The sequence below is a fragment of the Cricetulus griseus genome, chromosome 2 (genome assembly GCF_003668045.3).
Source record: "Cricetulus griseus strain 17A/GY chromosome 2, alternate assembly CriGri-PICRH-1.0, whole genome shotgun sequence".
Taxonomy (NCBI): Eukaryota; Metazoa; Chordata; class Mammalia; order Rodentia; family Cricetidae; genus Cricetulus; species Cricetulus griseus.
In genome coordinates this window covers 310,381,056-310,401,310 of record NC_048595.1, presented here as the reverse complement: position 1 = coordinate 310,401,310, position 20,255 = coordinate 310,381,056, and the positions used below count along the sequence as shown (strand labels likewise).

Here is a 20,255-nt window from a genome sequence, read left to right as displayed (position 1 = left end):
AAACTTAATCCTCAAATTTATGGTTTTCCCAAAAATAGTTTACACTTCCATCCCTGAGAACATGATTCCATCATGACTTAACTAGCTTAACATGTGAAGGAAACACAAAAACAAAATGGTTGCCAGGAATCTATAAAGTTTAGTAATCAGTCAACATGTGGCCCAGAAAATAGGACTTTATTACAGTAACTAGATGGTAGACTTTCTAAAAGCAGAAATTTGAAAAATAAAAGAGAAGCAAAAAAAATCCCTATGGGAAATTTTTTTTCTGAAAAAAAAAATTTCAAGTATACACAGCTCTGAAAGTCATTTCTCTTTGAGTGGTCATATATAAATAAATGTTAGGTGGTCATAATCCCTATAATAGTTTGGATGTGTAATGTTCTATGTGTTAAAAGCTTACCCAGCTTGGCACTATTTGGTAGGGACAGGGTGTGGGGACATGGGAGAGGCTTTAAAAGATGGGGCCTAGTAAGGCTGTCTTCTGGTACCCTTGAAAGGGACCGTGAGACACCAGATGCTGCTCTTCAAACCATTAGGAAAAATGGCTGCTCCATCATGTGCTTCAGTCATGATGAGCTACCTCAGGTTGGAAGACAATGAACCAATAAGCCATAGGCTCCCATCTCCAAAATTGTAAGCCACAAAGTCATTCTTTTCTCTCTGTAAGATGATTGTCCCGGGCATTTGTTACACTAGCAGAAAGCATACAAACATACTCTCTGTTGAACAAAACTACTTATTCACAAGACCAAGGGTACTTTACATAAAAATACATACTCAATTCTTCCCCTTAGGACTTCTACAAACGTGCACTTTAACAACAGTAAAGAGAATTTAATAGCTTTTAAAGTAGTACATTTTGTTCTATTTTATAGAATTCTTATAATGTTCCTGCATTAATGATAAATTCATATTTTAAAGAGAAGTAAGTTAGCATCTATTGAGTCTATGTTAAATTCAAACATTATATTATCACAGTCCTGCATTTGATCCTAATTATTACCATCATTTTTAATTTAAACTTAGACAAATTAGATTATTTCCCTAAGATCACAGAGTTACTTGGCGAGAGACCTGGGCTTAAACTTTTAATTATTACATCATTTTGCTTCTGTGTAACTACAGTAATGAGTGTTCATCAGTTATTATAAGAATGACAGGTAAGACACTAAACATCATTATCCTACTTTTGATCTTTATACTCTACTTCTATTTAGAAGGATCCTATGATAACCATACCCTCACCTTCCCTGCAGCTGCCAGTGGTCCAAGGACGCCTTGATGTTGATACAACTTAGAAGAGGAAATATTCCTGAGGCCTTCTTCATACATACAACATGAATGCTGCCAATCTTGACATATGATACAGAAACATGTCTCAAGTCTTAAAGATACTACTAAGAAAGTCAATCATCTCTATGGTAAATCTATGGTAAAGAACATGCTATGTTCCCTGGGGACTCCACTGGCCCTTGGTGTAGCTCCAGCTTTGGTCCTTCCTGCTGACCGTCTCAGATCTCCCTTCCACCCTTCTAGCCCATTCCCATTCCTCTGTGATAACACCAGATACCTAGAAACATTTTCTTTCCTTTTTTTCTGTTTGTTTGGGTTTTTTGTTTGTTTGTTTTCAAGACAGGGTTTCTCTGTGTTGTCCTGGCTGTACTGGAACTCACTCTGTAGACCAGGCTGGCCTTAAACTCACAGATATTCACCTGCCTCTGTCTCCCTAATGCTGAGATTAAAAGGGTGTGCCACCACTGCTTCCTCACTTTCTACATGGGACCCCCAGTAGCCATACCAGACTGGGACTCAGGTAGGTGATTTGCAATCTCCTTTCTAGTCTCCATTTCAATTACTCCTGTTAACACCCCCAAGCCTGTAAGCAGCCTGCTTGCAGATGGCCCTCCGCCAACCTCATTCCAACTTCAACACTTGGTACAGACATAGTACCCCTACCCCACCCCCAGCCCTTTAATCCCTGTCACTCCAAACATAGTCTCTGTCCTACTGCAGCATCCTTGCAGAAGGTCCTGCTCCAAATACAACCCCAACTCCCGGGGGCCCTGATTCTTTGTATGAACAGGATCCCCTTAGTTCTTTCCCATAGTCCCTCTAAGACTTTTCTCCTAGCCCACCTCTATTCCTCTAGGACACCCACTGGTCTACAGAAGCACTCTCTACAAGGGAATCCACAGCCATGCTTTCCTAAGATCCAAAGAGGGCAGCAGAGGTCAGGGGAAGGATATAATGCCAAACCAAAACAAGACAAGACATCAACTCCTAGAACCATCTCAGCCATCACTGCCTAGACACCATTAGGAAACAAGAATGAAAAGCCAAGACAACAGTCTGCCATCAAGAACCTACTACTGTAGGCCTGAGAAATGAAAAAGAGCTAAAGCACAAGACAAGGACTTCAAAATAGCAGTTAGGAATGTGTGCAAGGACCTTAGTGACTATATGAATAAATCCCTTAATAAAGTCTGTGAAAAAACTGTGGAATGAAATAATGAAAACAGTTCAAGACATGGAGCAGAAACAGGGTCCATAAAGAAAACCCAACCTGAAATAAAGCTGGAAATGAAAAATTTGGGAAGTCTAACAAAAGTCTAAGAGGTGAGCCTCACCTACAAGGTACAGCATGCTAAGAGCCAGAAGGGACACGGGTGATTCCAAAGGAACAGTCTTCTCAGACAGAACCAAACTGATGCACATATCAAGAACTGGTGGCAGCATGCACTGCCCCAGTGCAGTTTCAAGTCAGACAGGGTCCCCGCCCTGTGCAGTTAAGAGGACAGGGCTCCCACTCCTAACCAAGGCTTTATCTCCAATTGAAAATGTTTGCAAAGGAAAAAGTAGTCTTCTCCAGTGGCATCTTGTTGGGATATCTATTTTATAGGGTTTGTGGGGACTATAAATTTATAGGACTAAAGTTCTTTTAAAAGGTAGTTTATATTTTTGTTATTAAATTAAAATGCATAGTTTCTTTAATTAAGCCATCAAATGGCAGTTTTTTTTTAAGCCTGTGTTTTCAAATTCCATAGGTTTAAAAAATATTTAACTCGAAAGAAGTTTTTGGAATTTTTATTTTTTAAAATTAATGGAAGTAGTGGGAACATGATTCACAAGTATAAATGGGAAGTAAATCTTCAAGGAGTATTTAAAGGAAGGTAACAGACAATCTGGAAATGCTGTGTTCTGCTGTGGGACGAACAGGACAGACAACCAGCGACTAGGGAGATGAGGTGAGAATTGAGACTGAAGATTTAAATCATGTGCTTCCCTCTCAATCGTAAATTCCTCTCCTCCTACAGGCTGTTGGCTCTCATTTCTCTTGTGTGTGCATGTGTGCATGTATGTGTGTATGTGTTGCCCTATATATCCCACTACTCTGTGTGTGTGTGTGTGTGTGTGTGTGTGTGTGTGTAGGCGCGCGCGCGCCTGCGTTCTATATATCCCTCTATGCCACCTCTCCTATTCCTTTGATGTTTCATACTTAGGTTGTGCTTTATGTTAGCTTTGGAAACATTACATATGTCCATCACATTCTTCAACTACTTGGGGTAACGTTCATGCTGAAAAACTAACTACAGTGGTCTTCTAAATTTCCTACCACCATAAGTTAAAATGCTCTTCATTACTGTACCAAATACATCAAAAAAATCAACTTAAGAGTAGAAGGACTTGTTTAGGATGCCAGTTTCAGAGGTTCTGAACAGTGGCCACTTGGATCTGTGGTTTAATGGTAAGGCCGATGTCCATCCAATAGAAGAAAACTGCTTGCCAGAAGGCAGCAGGACAAAGAAAGGAGAGAAGATAGAGAGACACAGCAAGAGAGAGAAGGGTCCAGGTTCAAGATGTCCCTTTAAAGGCACCCCAACAACTGTCAGCTATCTCTTCACCCATCTGACCCCAACTCTTGTTCTTTTTTGTTCTACTGGATAACATCATCTCTGAACTCTTTGTCTATTTTATGGTCTGGGCTGCTAACTCCCAAATGGTTATGTAGGTATCTCAGAGCTACAGATCCAGATCTTTCACTTTGTACAGAGCATCTTTAACAGGATATCTCAAAATTTAACCTATACAAGCTAATGCATGTTCTTTTTTCTAAAGCCCATTGTCCAATGTATTCTTTATCTTGTCAATGGCATCACTGTCCATGCCATTACTCAAATCTAAACTGGAAACCTCTTTGTTCGTGTCGAAGGATCTGACGAATTGTTATCTGGGATCTCTCTCCTTATCACTTTTCAGCTAAATATCTATACAAGCACCCTATAACTAATCTCTACCTCTGTTCTCAACCGGCTTTAATCCATCTCTATGTTGACACCCAGTACTTGTCTAAAAGCACAAAACTAATCATGACATGTACTTTGTTTAAAATGTCAGGGCAGTTGGCCATGCATTAGTGGTGCACACCTTTAATCCCAGCACTCGGTAGGCAGACAGGTGGATCTCTGTAAGGTCAGCCTGGTCTATACAGTGAGTTCCAGGAGAGGCTCCAAATACAGAAAAACCCTGTCTTGAAAAACAAAAGCAAAACAAACACACACACACACACACACACACACACACACACACACACACACACACACACAATGTCAGAGCAGTAAGTCCAAAATCCTCCATTGACTCACAACTTCCTAATACGCCCTCTGCCTTTTTCCTAGCTGTGTATACTAACTTTTCCTAGTACTGTAACCTCGACAGCAACTGGTTCAAACTACCTGCTATTCCTTGAGTGTCCAATTAACCCCCTCTTGTGATTCTACAGTAACTATTCTTTGCCCTTGGACTTTCCCTCATGTAACTTTCAGTTCAGCTTCGATTTACTTCCTCTGAAATGGCCTTTCTTTCTCTTCCCACTATTGTGAGTGCTGCTCTTGTACTTCTATTGTACACACACACACACACACACACACACACACACACACACACACACACACAGTTATATCTTGACTCGTTTATCTAGCCCACTACTGACTTTCATTAGTAGTTGGTAAACAGGCTGAAACAAAAAGACAATTCTAATGTCAAATCTTTTTTTAAAAAAAATGGCAGGAAGTTATAAAATTACAAGTCTTCCACTGGTTAGTCTTATTTGGGCTACATAAGTGAGCTGAACTGTACTCAAATACTCTCGACTCACAACACCAGCAGGGTTCCTATCAAAGATAACACAAATCTAGGCCTGCTTCCTTCATCAGACCACAGATATAAAGCCCAGCTCTAAATTCTTAAGAGCAGAGGGCCATACATCTGCAGGATTTGAATATGGTGTTCAGTAAAATTTCACTTTACACAAGGATCAGGAAGGCTTATGAATCTGGCATTTTCTGGAAGTGTAGATCCATAGCTTTCTGTCAGTTCTCAGAAGACCTCCTTGACTTCAAAATTGTTAAGCATCCATGACTCACACATATGAAGCAAATGCTGGAAAGAACATGCTGATAGTTTTATGGGGAAAAACCTAAAACAAAATTAAAATATTGAATACAAAATTAGTCTAAAATGTTTATTTGTCAATTATTATTAAATTGATATCTCCAAATTAAGTTACTTAAAAGTTCAAAGCCAAGGTATTCTTCTGAATCTCTGAGTCACAGGAAAATAAGAAAAAGAAAAAATGGCTGGTTTAAGAGGTCGGCCTTCTGATAGCTGGTGTAAAAAGCTGAAGTTTACTACCAAAAAAAAAAAAAAAAAAGTCAAAGCATGCAGGAAGATATTATCGACCACCATGCTATAGATTTAGGTTAACTTACTGAAGAAGTGTGAAATGAAATAGGCATAAGAAATAAAATAAGAGAGTAACTAGAAATCCTCCTCTTCTAATCCACTTATCCACTTGTCCAACGTGAACAGATGTCTCTGATGACTTTCATGCTACTTTACAGTCATAAGCAGAAGCACATCTATGAAGATGTCATGGTGAGAAGGCTTGATGACATCTAGAAGAAGGCAGCTAAGAATTTAGGTCTGAAGATACAGCTCAGTGGTGGAACATTTGCCCGGCATGCACAAGACCCTGAGCTCAACCGCACTACTAGAAAAAGGACGCTTAGATCTAAATAGCTTAAGTCCATACATTGTCAATACAATTTTGATTTTTTAACATTATACAATAGACCAGTCTTAAACCTCAGTAAACAGCACAATGACCGTGCTCAACTGTAGTGAACGGTTAGTCCAATTACAGGAACAATGTTCAAACAAAGGCCTGCACCTGTTTCTGCTGTGGGAGAGACAAACGGGAAACCCACAACCACAACTGACCAAATGTGGTTCAGTAGCACAGAACTTCAAGTGAGACATGCTTCCATGAAGAGGCTAAAAACATGATGGTTAAATAATATTTAAAGGAAACAATATGCATGGCATAAAAGAGGCCTTCTGTTTCCCTCCTTTAAAGAAGATGTTGAAAATGAGTGGCCAAGGCAACAGGTAATGCTTCTGATAGAGATGCAGAGACAGAGACATTAAGACCCAGCTAGCCTAGTTTATCCAATGTCTGTTCTACCAATTGCTGCTGCTGCAGAAAAGCTGCTATCTGTGCCATGATGACTTTACCCATACCAGTATTAGCGGGCCTTAGTTTCTAGCAAGGTTTTAGTGTGTTTCTAATCTCTCACTCATTTCTCCTCCCCCTCCCTCCCTCCCTCCTTCTCTTCTTCTTTGCTAATCCCCTTTGGTCTATATATAAATACTTCAAATGATTCTCCTTCTAAATATACTACCACAATCTCTCCCCTCAGCACCCTTGTCAGAGGTCTCATATCATACTTGCAGAGAAAACAAGCCATGAGAATAAGAACTGAATGTCTTACCATAAATCTACCAACATCCTTGCTCCCCCTCTAGTGCCCTAGCAGCCAAGACGGACTTAACTTTCCTTTAATACGTGTGCAATTACACACTCTTCTCTGACCTCCACCTCTCATTACCCCCTTTGTAGTATGGACCTCTGCTTCTCCACCACTTCTCTATGGAAGCCCCAGAACTACTAACACCTCTCCATGTGCACCGAAACACTCTCCAGTGGGACGGCCATACTCTTCCAAGTGTTGCCCATTCCTCTCAGCATAGCTGAAGCTTTGGAACAGACTCACTATATCTACCATTTGCCACGTCTCAACCTCTCAGTCACGTCTCAATCCAGTACTAATCACTTATCTTCATGAGTCAGTCATTGACTCCTAAGAGGACACATTCACTCTTACTACTCTACCTGTCCAGCACAAACGATCCGGCAAGCTGTCTTTTTATTTCTAAAACACCCTTCCTAATTTTGGCTTTTCTGTCACAAACCTTACTGGTTTTCCTTCTACCTTTTTAGGGACTTTATCTTTTTCATAGCATCCCCTTCCTCTTTGTCCTTAAATGTTAACTAATGATGTAAGTGTTCTGTACAATGAGCACCTCCCCTGTAACTCTCTCTCTCTTCTTATTTTTTTCTTCAAGACAGGGTTTCTCTTAGCAATAGCCCTGACTGTTCTGTAATTCACTCTGTAGGCCAGACTGGCCTCAAACTCACAGAGATCTGCCTGCCTCTGCCTCTGCCTCCCAAATGCTGGGAATAAAGGTGTGTGCTACCGGAAGAAAGAAAGAAAGAAAGAAAGAAAGAAAGAAAGAAAGAAAGGAAGGAAGGAAGGAAGGAAGGAAGGAAGGAAGGAAGGAAGGAAGGAATGCTGTGCGGAAAAAAAACTTTTCAGACTTCTTTTCATTTTATCTGTATTGGTGTTTTCCAGCATGTAGAACATATCAGTTCCTCTTGAAGCAGGAGTTACAAGCAACTGTTAGCTTCCATGAAGGTGCTGCAGATTGAACCCAGGTCCTCTGGAAGAACAGTCAGTGCTCTTAACCACTGAGCCATCTCTCCAGCCCCTTAGCACTTTTCTCTTTATTCACAAGGAACATCATTTACTCATCTTCCTCTCCTTCAAACACCAGACCCTACAAGTTCCTTGTTCAACCTGTCCCCTTGCAATCATGTCTGCATCCACATGCTTAAGAAACTTTGCTTGGCAGCAAACCCTGCAGGTAATTCACTGGCCACATCCTCACTTTACGTGCTCCCTATCATATGCCTTGTCTCACACAACCATTCTTAACTGTTCCCTGCAGTCTATCTCTCAGTGCTTTGCTGCTTGGGACTTACTCTAGCCCCATCCAGTCTCTACAGAATGAGAGTAACACTACTAAGATGCATGTAAGAATATACTCCTAACATGATTACTCTCCTACTTACAAGACTTATCTTCTCTGTTGTCTTTATGATAATATCCAAACTCCCCAGTCCCCAATCACACTATCATGTCAATTTCCAATATGCTGAACTTCCTTCAACTCTTCCTGTAAACTAATCCTTCTCTTCCCTTGACCTCTAGATCCTTTCAATATTATAATTTATTAAAACATGTACCTTTTCTATCTCTCCACATCCCTTTGGTTATCTCTTTATATATACTTAAGACCTTAGCTTAAATAGCAACTCCTCTAGTTGATGCATATAGTATATGTCTATACAGTAATCTGCATATTCCCCATAAGACACTTATTTCTTGTTGCCTATTGAACTATGTACTTTTTCCAAAGACTGAAATCAATAAGAAAGGAGCAATATTATGTTTTATTTACTGTTGTGTCCATGGTATCAAATATACTGCCTGGCACTCAATAAATACAAGTCATTTATTGAGCTTGTTGACAATATGCAACAAACACATTTTACTAGGTTTGCAAAGAGATGTTTGCTCAAAGCCTCATGAGTAAATTAAACTTTTCTAAAAATTGCTTCCACTACATGGCAGAAATACAAAATAGTAATACAAGGCATTTCCTCAAGATAATTTTTTTAAATCCCTTTGAACAGTTCAATACCTAATGATCACTGTATCAAGAAACATGTTCTTATGGATATGCTCTTCCATCTCAAAAAAAAAAAGACAAATTTATTTCAGTACTTGATTATTTGTGATTTATCCCATTCATGTTCATGGATTCTTTGTTAGAGGAGTTGACTGTTATTTTAAGATATGACTAGCCGAGTGCTGAGTATGCCAATCAAATCACTACCTCCTGCCCACAATGATCCCAAGAGAAGTGAACTTCAAAGAACAAAATGGGGGCTAGCATACCAACACGTGTTTACTAATTTAGTCTCATGACAACTGGCAGCCCTCTTTACAGAAAGCAATCTTATATCTAGTTAGTAAGCTAAGAGCCAAGGAAAAGTGTCGTTCTCATCTGCCACAGTGACACAGAAAGGAAACTGCTATGGAATGAATTCAGATATTGAAGTCCTGACTCCCTGTGTGATGGTATTTTGAGATGGAGTCTTTGGAAAAATAATTACATTTAACTGACATCATAAGGGTAAGACCCTCGTGATGAGATTAGTTCCCTTATAAGAATAGACACAGATATCTTGCCTTCCTTCCCTCCCACCACCATGGAAGGAAATGCTGTCTATGAGCCATCAGGACAGCCCTCATTAGAAACCAACCACTATGGCACAATGATCTTGGACTACTGTCCTCTAGAACCATGAGAAAATGAGCTTCACCCTATGGTATCTTTTACAGCAGCTCTCCATAGGAGGAAAACGAGCATACTTGGTCCACAAACCACCTCCAATTCCATTCTGATTCAATAGTAATATCTTTAAGTCAATACAGGAATGTTGGTCTTGAGGTTTTGTTTTTGTTTTGAAATGCTACCTTTTAGGTGACAATTTCAGACAATGAAAAACAAAACAGAAGTAGTAGGTCATAAAGAGCTTACTGGAATGCAGTTATCAATCAAGTAAAAATGAAATGAAAAGATACTTACCACCACCAAGAATGTAAGAATCCTGGCGGCTCCCCCAATGTGATGTTTTTTTCCCATCTTATCTAAAACAAATTTAAAAAAATATTAAATATTTTCCTTGTAATACTTTTCCCCACACATATTACCAAGCAATGTTTTTCTCACTTAAAATGCTAAGGTGATTTTAAATTCTTTATCATTTTCGTGTTATTCTTTGTTCAGGATTTCCAAGTACTCCTTTTACATAGTGATTAGGAGACTAATTTGGTGTGTGAGAAGATGCCACCATAATTGTCTTGAATTTGCTTCTCATGGCTTCAGTGATAAACATTTGTGTCTTGATGCTCCATTGGTTCATGACCAGAGAAATGGCTCAGCCATTAAAAGCATTTTCTGTGCAAATCTGGTGACCTAAGTTTATTTCTAGGCACCTGCCTAAAGGGAGTTGAAGGGAACTGCAGAGGCAGCCTTCTCCCTCTAGATGCATGCCAGGCACATGCATTCTCCACACAGGATAGGTTGGTGTGCATACATACATACATAAATACATACATACATACATACATACATGCATACATGCATACATACATACACACACACCATAAATAAATAAACTTACACTAAGAATGTGTTTCCTATCTTAGTCATTCATTAACTGCCTTCCTGTTAAGTTCTCATAAACACAGACAAGTTCTGGGAGGACAATGAAAGTAGGAAGAAAGGGAAAGAGTTGCTAACATCGGGGTTGCTCCACCAGCAGCAATTAGTGACGCTAACAGCTAGTCCCACTCCACCTGTTTCTAGTATAAGCAGGCTGGTTTCTTCCTAAGATGCACAAACACAACTGAATGAAACCTTTCCTCCAAGAGCGTTAGTACAGTGTCATAAAGATACCCTGAGCTCCTGAAGTAACTGAAACCAGGAAGCTCACTCTTTCCTCGGAGATCAAAAATTCAGCTATGCAAATCCCATGGTTTTGAAAGCACAACCTCTTTGGTCTTTCAGCCCTGATGACTGCTTATGAGATGAATGATTCTATGTAAATATATCATTTCAATGGCCTTCTATGCTTTTTTAAGTAAACAGTTTAGTTATTTGCCTGTGTTGCATTCTTTCTGTTGATATATTTAGTATGTTTTTAATTAGCATGTCTGAATCCTGATTGATATCACCACACCAGAGCACTTCCTGACAGAATATTTAAATTGCATTCCTTTTAAGCAGAATGAAGCACAAACATTAGCAATGTGATCCAGGGAATAGTTAAGAATCTTATTTGCCTCTGTTTTCTCATCTATAAAACGAGCTAGTAACTACCTACCTAAAAAGGTTTTTGAGAGGATTAAACTGGGAAATCACTTAAGACAGTGAGTACAGAAATGGTGGTAACTGTTGACTGTTTGCTTTTACCCTGAGGAACATTCTCACAGAAAGCATCATTGTCACCTATACCAAAACAGCTAGTGATACATCACACCAAAATATTTACATGTTTAGGTTTATACTAAACAAAATTAAACTTAATAATCAGAACAGTGTAAAATACCTTCGTGGATATCATACATACAACCAGGGAAGAGAATATAGTTATAACAAGGGAGCAGCCTGCAACAGGACCCCAACCTTGAGGAGCTTCCTCCCATGGGGACACAAGTCAGCAGGTGGTCAGAGCAGAGCCTGCTCTTGGAGATGAGTGGACATCAGACTGTGGGGACCTCGGAGGGTGAGCTTTAACCCAGTATGCTGAGGGGAGGGAAGGCTGCCCAGTTGTTTCCCTCTCAGCATCTCCCCCAACCTTCTATAACACCCAGAAAGAAGGGACCTCTCAGTGCACACGAGGAGAGGTGATTGCTGCAAAAAGCATTATAAGTGTCCTGCTAGACTTCAAAAGGAAGCTCCTGGAATAAGCTGAGTAACTGTAACCTTAATTTAGACAGAGGACCACATCCTTGTGAGAGGCCTCTGCTGAGGACAATTCTCAGACTTCACCATCCAATCATTCATTCTCCTCCACTGCCACATCAATGGACCATGAAGCTGTTTCTAAGCAAATTGCAGCAAAAACCTGTGATTCCTCCCAGAAGTGAAAAGGTAAAACATGACTTTTCCAAATCTCCGAAAAGGCAGAATTCTAAACAAACGCTTTCAATCCTTCTGTTGTAGTTAAAGCTGCATTCATGAAAAATAGAGGAAAGAGGAGCCTTCTCTTTTCAGAGCTGAAAGAACTAAGTATAGTTGGACTCTGCAGTAAGGCTTGAGTAGAGATGAACAGCACCTGGGACATACTGTCCTTGTGGTTTTTTAGCTAGGGGGAAGAGGCTAAACATTCATGCTCTTTCCCTGCAGTCTCCTAGAAGATGCTCAGCTTCCTGACCAGGTACTCTCTTTGCAATATGCTCAGAATACAGACATTTATGGTGCTGGAGTGCTAGATGATTTAAGGTGTACATCACTCAGACTGAAAATATACAGGCCATTGTTTGGCATCACACTGGAGAACAAAGTCAGGTTTCTTTGTATTTTAATGGGAAGGGTTTATAATTCTGGTCTGGCTTAGAGGGAAAGTCTCTCAGTGCTGGTAATTATAAACCAATATAGGAGAAAGACTAAGTATGACACACTTAAGGAAGTTCTTATATATTGGGAGGGCAAAAACAAAAGTTGTAAGAGGTAATACTGAGAGATGAGACTAAATGAATAAGCAGGAACCAGATCAAGAAAAGTTTCAAGACTCAATTTAAAACCAAAAGTGCTAAAACTTCTAGAAGAAAACATGGGAAATACTTTTTAAGACACTGGGGTAGGCAAGAAGTTTGTGAATAGGACCTTATAAGCACAGAATGAGCCCCAAGTATCAAAAGAAAACTATCAATAGAGAAAATAGTCCATAGAAAGGGGGAAAAATCTTTCAGCTACATTCCAGGTTGGGGTTAACATTCTAACTTAAAAATGAATAAATAAAAATAAAAATAAAAACCTGCAGAAATTAAATACCATGGAACTAAAACTGCCAGTCAACAAATGGGCTAATGAAATGAATAATTTTTAAAGAACCACAAAAGGCCAAAAACTATTTTTAAAGTACTCAACATCTATAGTCATCAGGGAAATCCAAATCAAAACTATTTTGAGATATCATCTCACTGCAGTCATGATGCTATCATCAAGAACTCTTACAAAAAGTGTTGGAAGAGGATACAGGGGAAAGAAATCCTACTCACTGCTGGTTGGAGTACAAATTAATAAGCCATTATGGGTATCAGTTTGGAAGTTCCCCAAAAAGCTAAAAATAGACCTGCCATATGACCTACTTATTCTACTCCTGGGAGTATGCCCAGAGAACTATTTTCTTCCATAGAGATATCTGCACATCTCTATTTACTGCTCTATTTACTATAGCAAGGAAACATTACAAGCAGACATCTATCGACAGATGAATGGATAATAAAGAGTTTGTAAAAATAACAAAGAAAATTAGTCTTTCAATGTGAGAGCATGGGGAAGGCATAGGAGGGACTCCAGGGTGGGTAGCTATGAGGAGCTGGGGGGAGGGAAGGGATAAAGTAACAGAACTCTATTTCAATTAAAATAAATGTCACATAAAAATAAAACTGATTATTATTCAGGTCTAAAGAAAAAATGAAGTCACAAAACTTGCAAGAAAATGGATGGACTCAGAATGTATAATATTAAATAAAGTCACCAAATTCAGAAAGAAAAAAATGGATGTTCTGCCTCATACATAGCCTAAAATATAACACCTGTAAGTGTGGGTATAATTCATCCTTTAATATGAAGACATAGAAAGGCTAATATCAGGTGGTGAGGAAAGATTAAATCAGACAAAAGGACTCATGATCCATGAAAGAGGATATGAAGCTAACAGCTTGTATAGTGTCAGCTCTGTGATGCTTGTATAGAGATAATGGATAAGTACATAGAAATGTAATGAAGAGGGGGAAAGCAGAAGTGAATCCCCACAGCTTGAGTTGAGGCTCTAACCACAGTTCACTGTAATGTACAGAGGTTAGAACTGAGCACATTTCTCTTTTTAGGTACCTATCTTAGACTAGAATTCTTAAGTATATAAGATGTAAATAAATGGAATATTCAAGTAAACAACTAATATGATACAAACAAAATAAACTATAACAGCAATCTTAAGAAAACTAAATAAAAACTTGGGTAATCAATGAAGTTAGGAAGGATAGATATGAACAATAAACACAACGTATCATATAAACATAAGGTATATTTTAATTTGAATTTAAATTTGAATTTAATTTGAATTTAGAAAATGAGCATTCTTGTCTCCTTGTATCTGATCATTCCAGTCACTCATATTCTTTGGTTCATAAATACTAAGGAATATTACTTAGCTAATATTGATGAGAAACAAAACTCTGATGTCCTATTAGATATTAATTTACTCCAAAACATTTTTGTTGCACTCTCAACTTTTTACCTTATCAGATCTTTAGGCTCGTGACTTCATTAAAGGGTGTAAGATCACAAATGTGCACCAAAACACACTAATATTCTGAGCACTGGAATTAACCTTATCTTAGAAATAACAAGGTTTTCAAAATATTGTTCTCATATTTCATGCCAGTTCACCTTGGATTTGCATAATATGCTCATGAAATAAAACAGCCACTGTTCTTAATTAAAAACGAGTGAAATTACACAGGGTCGCAGTGCCAGGCTCACTGGAGGTAGGATTAGACTCACAGTCTAAGCTGCCCTGCCCCCAGTCACCACTCAGTCTCCTTCTTGAACCAACCAATCAGAAGCTATTTCAGAGATAATGTACTCTGAGAAGCTACCTGTATGTGTTTTACTGATAGCCTTTAATCAGAAGAAACCTGAAGGTAATCAGTGGGTGTTTTAAAGCATTACATCTTATTATTCCTTAAGAAACTCAAAACACATCACACATATCATTGCTTTCAGCCTGATAACAATGTTTACTAGCAAGGGACTAGAGTTCATCTTTTCCATGTCAAATTACAGACCTGTACCAGATGTAGCTGGACTTTGATCTACCAGACACAGAAGCCTTCTTTCACCATTACTGAATGAAAAATACTTGAAGCCAAGAATATTCCCATAGAGAGTGACACTGCTACTTCTAAACTGTCACTAGCCTGTGCAGAGCTTATCTATGGAGAAAATGAAATCCTCTCACAAAGGGGCAAAAATGATTGTGGAAATGAACATCAGAAGCAGAAATGTCAACAACAAATGTCATTTCAAATGTTAATACCTATACTCCTAGAACAGCATGAGGCCATTACAAAGAACAGGCAGTATCTCCATGGAAAAGACAAGCTCTACTAGTTCCGCAAGTTGAAAGGAGAACAATATGTACAACAGGAGAATGCGCTGTTTGAAAGCAAAGGGGGTATATGTGTGCACAGTTTAGTGTGTCTATATTAAATACATCATACCAAATTTATAACTGTCTTCTAAAAAGGGGTAATGGGTGACTTCCATTTTAAGATTATATTCATTTATGCATTTGTTATTTAGCTACCATACATTAATAGTAAGTGGCATTTATAAATGGCCAGAATGTGCTCATGTCAGCTGACACTTTAGAAACATTTCTTCTAAATGGGTATCTTTGGGTCACTGAGTGCTTTGTTGTGGGCCCCAGGCTTGTTTCTATGCTTGGATAACATCTACACCAACAATTTTCTATCTTTACTGGGTTTTCCTTCTTCTGTGTTCCAGAACCAATATATGTTTTCCTTCTCTGACACTTTTTCCTGTTTAAATATCATATCCACCTCTCTTCCTGTGACCATGTAATCAACTATAATCTCTACACAAGCATAACTTCCACGCAATTCTCAAAACCTTTTCTTCTGCCATATTTTGGATTTGGGGCCCTGTCTATTACTATGCTGGCTCTGTCATATAATCTAGCATCTTCAGCATTTCTAAGAACCAAATACTGAAACATGAGCAAAATACACATTAACTGATGTATAGGTATTAGTATAAGTACAAGTTACATGCTCGTTATCTCCTACACCAATGTTCCTATATATCAACTCGTAAATATGGTCAGGTCAAGTTGTCTGAATAGAGAACTTACTTTACAAGAAAATCAAATATCCCATAAAAATGGCATTACCTTTGAAGGTGTGTGTGTGCGCGCGCGCGTGCGCGCGCGTGCGCGCATGAGTGTATGTAAAAATACAATCCATTTCATTAGAAAACAAATATTAACAATAAAGGAAACCTTTCAACCATTTGATGCAATTGTTTTTATAGCTGAGATTTTAAATCTGGATCAATAACAGGTTATAGTTGGCAAAAAATGACTATGTGTTTTTCTTTTTTCTTTTCTTTCTTTTTTTTTTCTTTCTTTTTTCTTTTTTTGGTTTTTTGAGACAGGGTTTCTCTGTGGCTTTGGAGGCTGTCCTGGAACTAGCTCTTGTAGACCAGGCTGGTCTCGAACTCACAGACATCCACCTGCCTCTACCTCCCAAGTGCTGGGATTAAAGGCATGCACCACCAATGCCCGGTAGACTATGTGTTTTTCTAAGGTGAGGGTATATTTACTATTCATCAGGTTCTTATGAGTCTCCATTTAAAAATTAAGAACTATCCCTATTCCCATAACTTTACAAAATAAATAAAAAAATAAAAATAAAAATAAAAATAATAATTGCCATGTGTATAACATTTTATATCTTTACATATATATGCTTAATGGAAATATATACATGTATATAAAGATTTAAGCATTATTTGTATTTGCAAAACACAGGAAGCAACTTGAATGGTGATCTATAGTAAGCTTCATAAAATACAATAGATCATGGAACATTTCACAAAATGAAATATTCTATAGCCATAAATAGAAAATTATGACATTTTTAAGTCAACAGAACCCAAGTTTCTAAATCAATGAGAGAAACAAAAAAATAAAAGCAGTGAACAATATATATGATAAAAATATGTGTTCCGCGGTCTGCCCTCCCCCTGCTGCCTGAGATGAGTCTGGGTGCTGCTCTGCCCCCAACTTCCCCCATCACCCCCTGCTCGCTTCTTCCTGAGCATCCCCCTGAACAAGAGTGGACCTGCCCAGACTGGAAGGCCCACCCTGAGTACAGACACACCTCACACTTGGTTCACCCTCTGCTCTCTGACCTCTGCCTGCCGCCTGAGGGATGGGAAGACACAGAATAAGAACACACTCAACAACAGAAAGACCAATAGGGGCTCCAAACGACGAAGAACTGATATGCTCAACACAGAAGATGAAGAAGAGATGGACCTTAAAAATTATCTTATGAAGACGATAGAGACCATTAAAGAGGAAACAAGAAAACCCGTTAAAGAAATAGAAGAAAAAACAAGCAAAATATTACATGAAATGGAGAAAAAGACAAACCACAAAATTCAAGAAATAAACTAATTTCTTAAAGAATCTAAAGAAAGCCTAGAAAAAAAACAATCAAACAAGTAAAGGAAAAAATTCAAACAGTTCATGGTATCAAGGCAGAATTAGAAACAATAAGGAAAACACAGAACGAGGGGATGCTCGAAATAGAAAAGCTGGGTAAACGATCAGGAACCACTGATGTAAGCATAACCAATAGAATCCAAAAGATGGAAGAGAATATCTCAGGTGATGAATACTCACTAGAGGATATAAAGTCATCGACCAAAGAAAATCTCAAGTCCAACAAATCCCTAACACAAAATAACCAGGAAATATGGGACACCGTGAAAAGACCAAATGTAAAAATAATAGGTATAGACAAAGGTGAAGAAAATCAGCTCAAAGGTACAGAAAACATATTCAACAAAATCATAAAAGAAAATTTCCCCAACCTAAAGAATGATATGCCTATGAAAGTACAAAAAGCTTACAGAACACCAAATAGATTGGACCTCAAAAAGAAGTCCCATCACCACATAATAATCAAAACACCAAACTTACAGAATAAAGAAAATATATTAAGAGCAACAAAAGAAAAAGGCCAAAGTAACATATAAAGGCAGACTTATCCGAATTACACCTGACTTCTCAATGGAAACTTTGAAAGCCAGAAGACCCTGTATAGATGTGCTACAAACACTAAGTGAACATGAATACCATCCCAGACTATTGTATCTAGCAAAGCTTCGATCACTATAGATGGAGAAAACAAGATATTCCATGACAAAACCAGATTTAAGCAATACATATACACAAATCCAGCCCTACAGAAATTACTGGAAGCAAAACTCGAAAGCAATGAAGATAACTACACTCAAAAAATCATAGGCAACAGATAATCCAAATTTACCAAAAAAGGAAAAGAAACAGGAGGGGGGAATCCACACACAATGACATCACCAACAATAAATCCAGAATAAACAAGAACCAACAATCAATGGACATTAATATCTCTCAATGTCAATGGTCTTAACCTGCCTATAAAAAAGATACAGGCTAACAGAATGGATAAAAAGACAGAATCCATCCTTCTGCTGTATACAAGAAACACACCTCAACTTCAAAGACAGGCTTTCCCTCAGAGTAAATTGTTGGGAAAAGACTTTCCAATCAAATGGGCCCAAGAAACAAGCTGTTGTAGCAATTCTAATATCTAACAAATTAGACTTCAAACTAAAATCAATCAAAAGAGACAAAGAAGGGTATTTCATACTTATCACAGGAAAAGTCCATCAAGATGAAGTCTCAATCCTGAACATCTATGCCCCAAATACTCATAAAAGAAACTCATAAAAGAAACATTACTAAAGCTCAAATCACACATAAAACCTCACACACATATAGTAGGAGACTTCAACACCCTGGTTACCACTTAATAGGACCACCAGACAGAAACTTAACAAAGAAACAAAAGAACTAACAGAAGTTATGACCCAATTGGGTTTAACAGATATCTATAGAACATTCCAGCCGAACACAAAAGAATATACATTCTTCTCAGCACCACATGGAACCTTCTCTAAAATTGACCACATACTCGGCAACGTAGCAAACCTACACAGATACAAAAAAAATTGGAATAACCCTCTGTATCTTATCAGACCACCATGCTATAAAGTTAGAATTCAACAACAACACAAATTGCAGAAACCCTACAAACTCATGGAAATTGAATAATGCACAATTGCACCATTCCTGTATCAAGAAAGGAATAAAAAAAAGAAATTAAAGACTTCCTAGAATTCAATGAGAATGAAGACACAACACACCAAACTTATGGGACACTTTCAAAGCTGTGCTAAGGGGAAAGTTCATACCACTAAGTGACCACATGAAGAAACTGGAGAATAGTCACACTAGAGAATTAACTGGGCAACTGAAAGCTCTAGAACAAAAGGAAGGAAACTCTCCCCAGAGGAGTAGATGCCAGGAAATAATCAAATGGAGGGCTGAAAACAATAAAGTAGAAACTAGGAAAACACTACAAAGACTCAATGAAACAAAGAGTTAGGTTCTTCGAGAAAGTCAACAAGATAGAAAAACCTTTATCCAAACTAACCAAAAGGCAGAAAGAGAGCATGCTAATTAACAAAATCAGAAATGAAAAGGGAGACATAACAAGGGACAATGAGGAAATCTGCAGAATCGTCAGGTCATACTTTGAAAACCTGTACTCCACAAAATTCGAAAATCTAAAGAAATGGACAATTTTATGGACAGATATCACTTACCAAAATTAAATCAAGAACAGATAAGCAATTTAAACAGACCTATAAAACTAATGAAATAGAAGCAGTCATCAAAAGACTACCAACCAAATAAAGCCCAGGGCCAGATGGTTTCAGTGCAGAATTCTACCACAAATTCAAAGAAGAACTAATACCAGTACACCTCAAATTGTTCCACACAATAGCAGCAGAACGAACATTGCCAAGCTCTTTCTATGAGGCTACAATTACCTTGGTACCCAAGCCTCACAAAGACACAACAAAAAAAGAGAACTACAGGCCAATATCCCTCATGAACATCAATGCAAAAATATTCAACAAATACTGGCAAATTGAGTCCAAAAACACATCAGAGAAATCATCCACTATGATCAAGTTGGCTTTATCCCAGGAATGCAGGCATGGTTCAACATACAAAAATCCATTAATGTAATTCACCATATAAACAAACTGAAAAAAAAAAAAAAACACACGATCATCTCACTAGATGCTGAAAAAGTCTTTGACAAAATCCAACATCCCTTCATGATAAAGGTCTTGGAGAGATCAGGAATAACAGGAACATACCTAAACATGATAAAAGCAATATACAGCAAACCAACAGCCAACATCAAACTAAATGGAGAGAAACTCAAAGCGATTTCTCTAAAATCAGGAAAAAGACAAGGCTGTCCACTCTCTCCATATCTCTTCAATATTGTCCTTGAAGTTCTAGCTAGAGCAATAAGACAACAAAAGAAGATCAAGCAGAT

General features: G+C 38.2%; 1 protein-coding gene across 3 annotated transcripts in view; it reads right to left on the bottom strand.

Annotated features, from left to right (window-relative positions):
* The window catches only part of Ssbp2 (single stranded DNA binding protein 2), a 259,016-nt gene that overhangs the window by 145,746 nt on the left and 93,015 nt on the right, over window positions 1-20,255 (bottom strand). For all 3 annotated transcript variants that reach the window (XM_035440490.1, XM_027401755.2, XM_027401753.2), the window contains exon 3: window positions 9,838-9,899. In XM_035440490.1, coding sequence (XP_035296381.1) covers window positions 9,838-9,899 — 62 coding nt within the window. The remainder of the gene's footprint in view (window positions 1-9,837; window positions 9,900-20,255) is intronic.